This window comes from Gymnoscopelus microlampas (genome assembly GCF_963454915.1).
Source record: "Gymnoscopelus microlampas genome assembly, chromosome: 3".
Classification (NCBI taxonomy): domain Eukaryota; kingdom Metazoa; phylum Chordata; class Actinopteri; order Myctophiformes; family Myctophidae; genus Gymnoscopelus; species Gymnoscopelus microlampas.
The window spans coordinates 52911814-52915884 of record NC_139940.1 but is presented as its reverse complement, the minus strand read 5'-3'; the positions used below and the strand labels follow the sequence as shown (position 1 = coordinate 52915884).

Below are 4071 nucleotides of genomic sequence, written 5' to 3'. Positions count from 1 at the left end.
TTTGTGCAATAATCCCGAACAGAGCTACAATATTGTTACGTGACAACTGCCAGCTATTAGTAGGCTACTGTAAGTGTATATCAATCATTGCTACGACGCATAATGTGCGTCGCCTACCTACCCAAAATAACAGACATACAAGCTATCAACGCGCTGCGTCATGGCGTGTCGACAGCTTACAGATCTGTTGTTTTGGGCACATAAACAATGAGGCGCGACGGAGTATACAACACTAGCATTTTGGAAACCAAATAAGCCTGTAAGGTCTGTAACATTACATTACAATTCTAATCTCTAATTCTATCCCCGCAACACCGAGGAGCCAGCGTCCGCGAAACCGCTCGCATCGCTCCCCCGACCGGAGCCACACACACACATACACACACACACACACTCAGAAAAGCACTGTGCTAATTGACGCCCATTAATTATTAACAATTATACTTAAAACAGTCTGCTGTCCTTTTTGTGTTGTTGTCTATAGGCAATTAATGTTCCAGTGCCACAGAACACACCTGTGGGGCCTATAACTAGACGACTCAGCAGATCACTAGACAGAGGCAATATTAAGCATGTTAAAACACTCTTCTACAAACAACATATTGGCAGCGAAACCCGCACCATGGAGTTCAAAAGAGGAATAGGTAAGGATTCCGAAAATGTACTTAACACCATAAACGCTCATTTACAGTCATTTGTATTTATGGTTTATTGTTTATGTATAATTAAAAATCGCACCCTGTGTGAAGGAAGCGGTGCCTTTGATGAGTGACCTCCTGGTGGCGCTATAATAGGGCGGGGCGGGGCTTCAGCAATCAATGCTCGTCCCAATTGGTGGTGTAAGTCCACATACCAAATTTGGACTTGCTGGCATGCTGCGAACTGGAGTTATAGCTGTTTAAAGCCCGTGCTCAAACGGACATCCGTGCTCAAACGGACAAACGGACAAACGGACAAACGGACATACGGACGGACAGACATATGGACGGACACGGTTAAATGTAGAGCGGCTGGCACCGCTAAAAAAAAATCTCGATCAACACAATGTCTGTGTAAGAATTAATGATGTGGAAAAAATATTTACGAAATGAAGAACAACAAATAAGATAAGCCATGATTGATCCTTCAGGGGAATTGAATGTGTCGTAGCAGCAACATTATAATGAATCATAGGATTCAGGTAATGTTACCTGAAGCTATACCTGAGGCTATCCTAAGATAGCTTCAGGTAACATAAGATAGCTTCAGGTAACATATAGATAGCTTCAGGTAACATAAGATAGCTTCAGGTAACATATAGATAGCTTCAGGTAACATAAGATAGCTTCAGGTATCATAAGATAGCTTCAGGTAGCATAGGATAGCTTCAGGTAACATAGGATAGCTTCAGGTAACATAGAATTGCTTCAGGTAACATAAGATAGCTTCGGGTAAGAGTAGATGATTTAGATAAGAATAAGATAAGAATTTAAAAAATACAGGTAACATATAGATAGTTTCAGGTAATATAAGATAGCTTCAAGCTTCAGGTAACATATAGATAGCTTCAGGTAACATAAGATAGCTTCAGGTAACATGAGATAGCATCAGGTAACATAAGATAGCTCCAGGTAGCATAGGATAGCTGCAGGTAACATAGGATAGCTTCAGGTAACATTTGCTTCAGGTAACATAAGATAGCTTCAGGTAAGAGTAGATGATTTAGATAAGAATAAGATAAGCATTTAAAAAAATACATTTAGAGTCTAACACCAGCCATCTGCATTTAGTTTAACTGAGTTAACACATCATTTTATGTATATTATATCAATACATATTAGTATAAAATGTACAATCACCAGTTAATATAGGCATGAATTTACCAGTAGATATATGAACACACTGTCAACAATAAATAATGAGATTGACTGACTGATGTTGATTGACATAGAGTATGTATAAGTGTATACATATTTTCCTCTCTGTCTGTAAAGGACAATTTGATGACAAAGTGCGTCGTAACGCCTGTGCCTTCCTGAACAGCGATGGCGGTTGGCTGGTGCTGGGGGTGGATGACCAGGGCCTGGTGCTGGGGAACAACATCGACTTCAAACGACAGGACCAATGGAGACAGAAGATAGATGAAATCTTGAAGAACTTCAAGCCTCCTGTCATGCCTCACAGCTACAGTGTGGAGTTCCTGTCTGTCCTACCTGGAGTGGAGGAGATCCCAGCCGGGGAAAGACCACATTTTACAGACCGGTGCTGTGCCTCACCCTCACACCTCATCCGGTCCACAGACAAAGCCCTTCGCTCTGCCAGACAGACAAGAACAAGGTGTTTATCAGGCGCGATGGAAAGGTGGATGAAATGAATGCCAGTGCCATCAATGAGTGGTACTTACAGGTAAGACAATTTCATTCAATTTTTCTTTTTCAAAAGTATTAAATGTAACTTCCTGATACCTGCAGACACCCTGGTTAACACACAAATTCCAGCATATGGATTCGCCACACAAAGCTTCTTATATAATTCCTCTTATCAAAACCCCTGTATTAGAAAAAGTACCTATATTAATGTCATAACCCATAACTGATATATGGTTTTGCTATTGTATTCAGTATGGATATTCCATCAGTACGCAAGTGTGCACGCACATGTTTGTTAGTGCGTGTATACTGTTACATTGGTGAATTTTGAAGGAGGGGGGGTCCCGGGACTTGGGGTAGCTCCGGGGTAGCTCGCCATCCGTCATCCCACCCAGCCAGTCCAGCAACCACTGGACAAACCACCACTTCTCGCCACACCAGGAGCAGTTTACCTGCCAGACAGTCCCAGTCTCGCCGCTACCACCACTCCATTTCACCCAGCAACTCAGTCTCTTCCGCCTTCTCCAGACAGTCCAGTTTCTCCCACCACTCCTCCATCATTCCACCATCGGGTCAGCCCTCAACCGCAACTTCTACAAACAACTTATTGGCAGCAAAACTCGCACCATGGAGTTCAAAAGAGGAATAGGTAAGGATTCCGAAAATGTACTTAACATCATAAACGCTCATTTACAGTCATTTGTATTTATGGTGTATTTTTTATTTTTTTTCTCGAACACAACACAATGTCTATGTAAGAATTAATGATGCGAAAAAATATTTAGGAAATGAAGAACAACAAATAAGATAAGCCATGATTGATCCTTCAGGGGAAATGAATGTGTCGTAGCAGCAACATTAAAATGAATCATAGGATAGCTTCAGGTAACATAGGATAGCTTAAGGTAACATACTGTAGGATAGCCTCAGGTATAGCTTCAGGTAACATACTGTATAAATAGCTTCAGGTAACATAAGATAGCTTCAGGTAACATAAGATAGCTTCAGGTAACATAAGATAGCTTCAGGTAACATAAGATAGCTTCAGGTAGCATAGGATAGCTTCAGGTAACATAGGATAGCTTCAGGTAACATAGAATTGCTTCAGGTAACATAAGATAGCTTCAGGTAACATAAGATAGCTTCAGGTAACATAAGATAGCTTCAGGTAGCATAGGATAGCTTCAGGTAACATAGGATAGCTTCAGGTAACATAGAATTGCTTCAGGTAACATAAGATAGCTTCGGGTAAGAGTAGATGATTTAGATAAGAATAAGATAAGAATTTAAAAAATACAGGTAACATATAGATAGCTTCAGGTAACATAAGATAGCTTCAGGTAACATAAGATAGCTTCAAGCTTCAGGTAACATATAGATAGCTTCAGGTAACATACGATAGCTTCAGGTAACATATAGATAGCTTCAGGTAACATGAGATAGCTTCAGGTAACATAAGATAGCTCCAGGTAGCATAGGATAGCTGCAGGTAACATAGGATAGCTTCAGGTAACATATAATTGCTTCAGGTAACATAAGATAGCTTCAGGTAAGAGTAGATGATTTAGATAAGAATAAGATAAGCATTTAAAAAATACATTTAGAGTCTAACACCAGCCATCTGCATTTAGTTTAACTGAGTTAACACATCATTTTATGTATATTATATCAATACATATTAGTATGAAATGTACAATCACCAGTTAATATAGGCATGAATTTA

The 4071-nt window shown here is 40.0% G+C and overlaps 1 protein-coding gene across 1 annotated transcript; it reads left to right on the top strand.

The window, feature by feature from the left end:
- The first annotated feature begins 488 nt into the window (after positions 1 to 488).
- Positions 489 to 2379, top strand: LOC311040856 (schlafen-like protein 1). The gene is made up of 2 exons (XM_084051224.1): positions 489 to 644; positions 1974 to 2379. Exons 1-2 carry the CDS (start codon positions 623 to 625, stop codon positions 2351 to 2353), a joined length of 402 nt encoding a protein of 133 aa, XP_083907350.1. The 5' UTR covers positions 489 to 622; the 3' UTR covers positions 2354 to 2379.
- Positions 2380 to 4071: the final 1692 nt, after the last annotated feature.

What these genes read in the sequence shown, in the direction of transcription:
- LOC311040856 (XM_084051224.1), top strand. Translation starts at nt 623, where the DNA reads ATGGAGTTCAAAAGAGGAATAG. An exon ending in GGAGTTCAAAAGAGGAATAG is followed by an intron (nt 645 to 1,973) that starts GTAAGGATTCCG and finishes CTGTCTGTAAAG; the next exon opens with GACAATTTGATGACAAAGTG.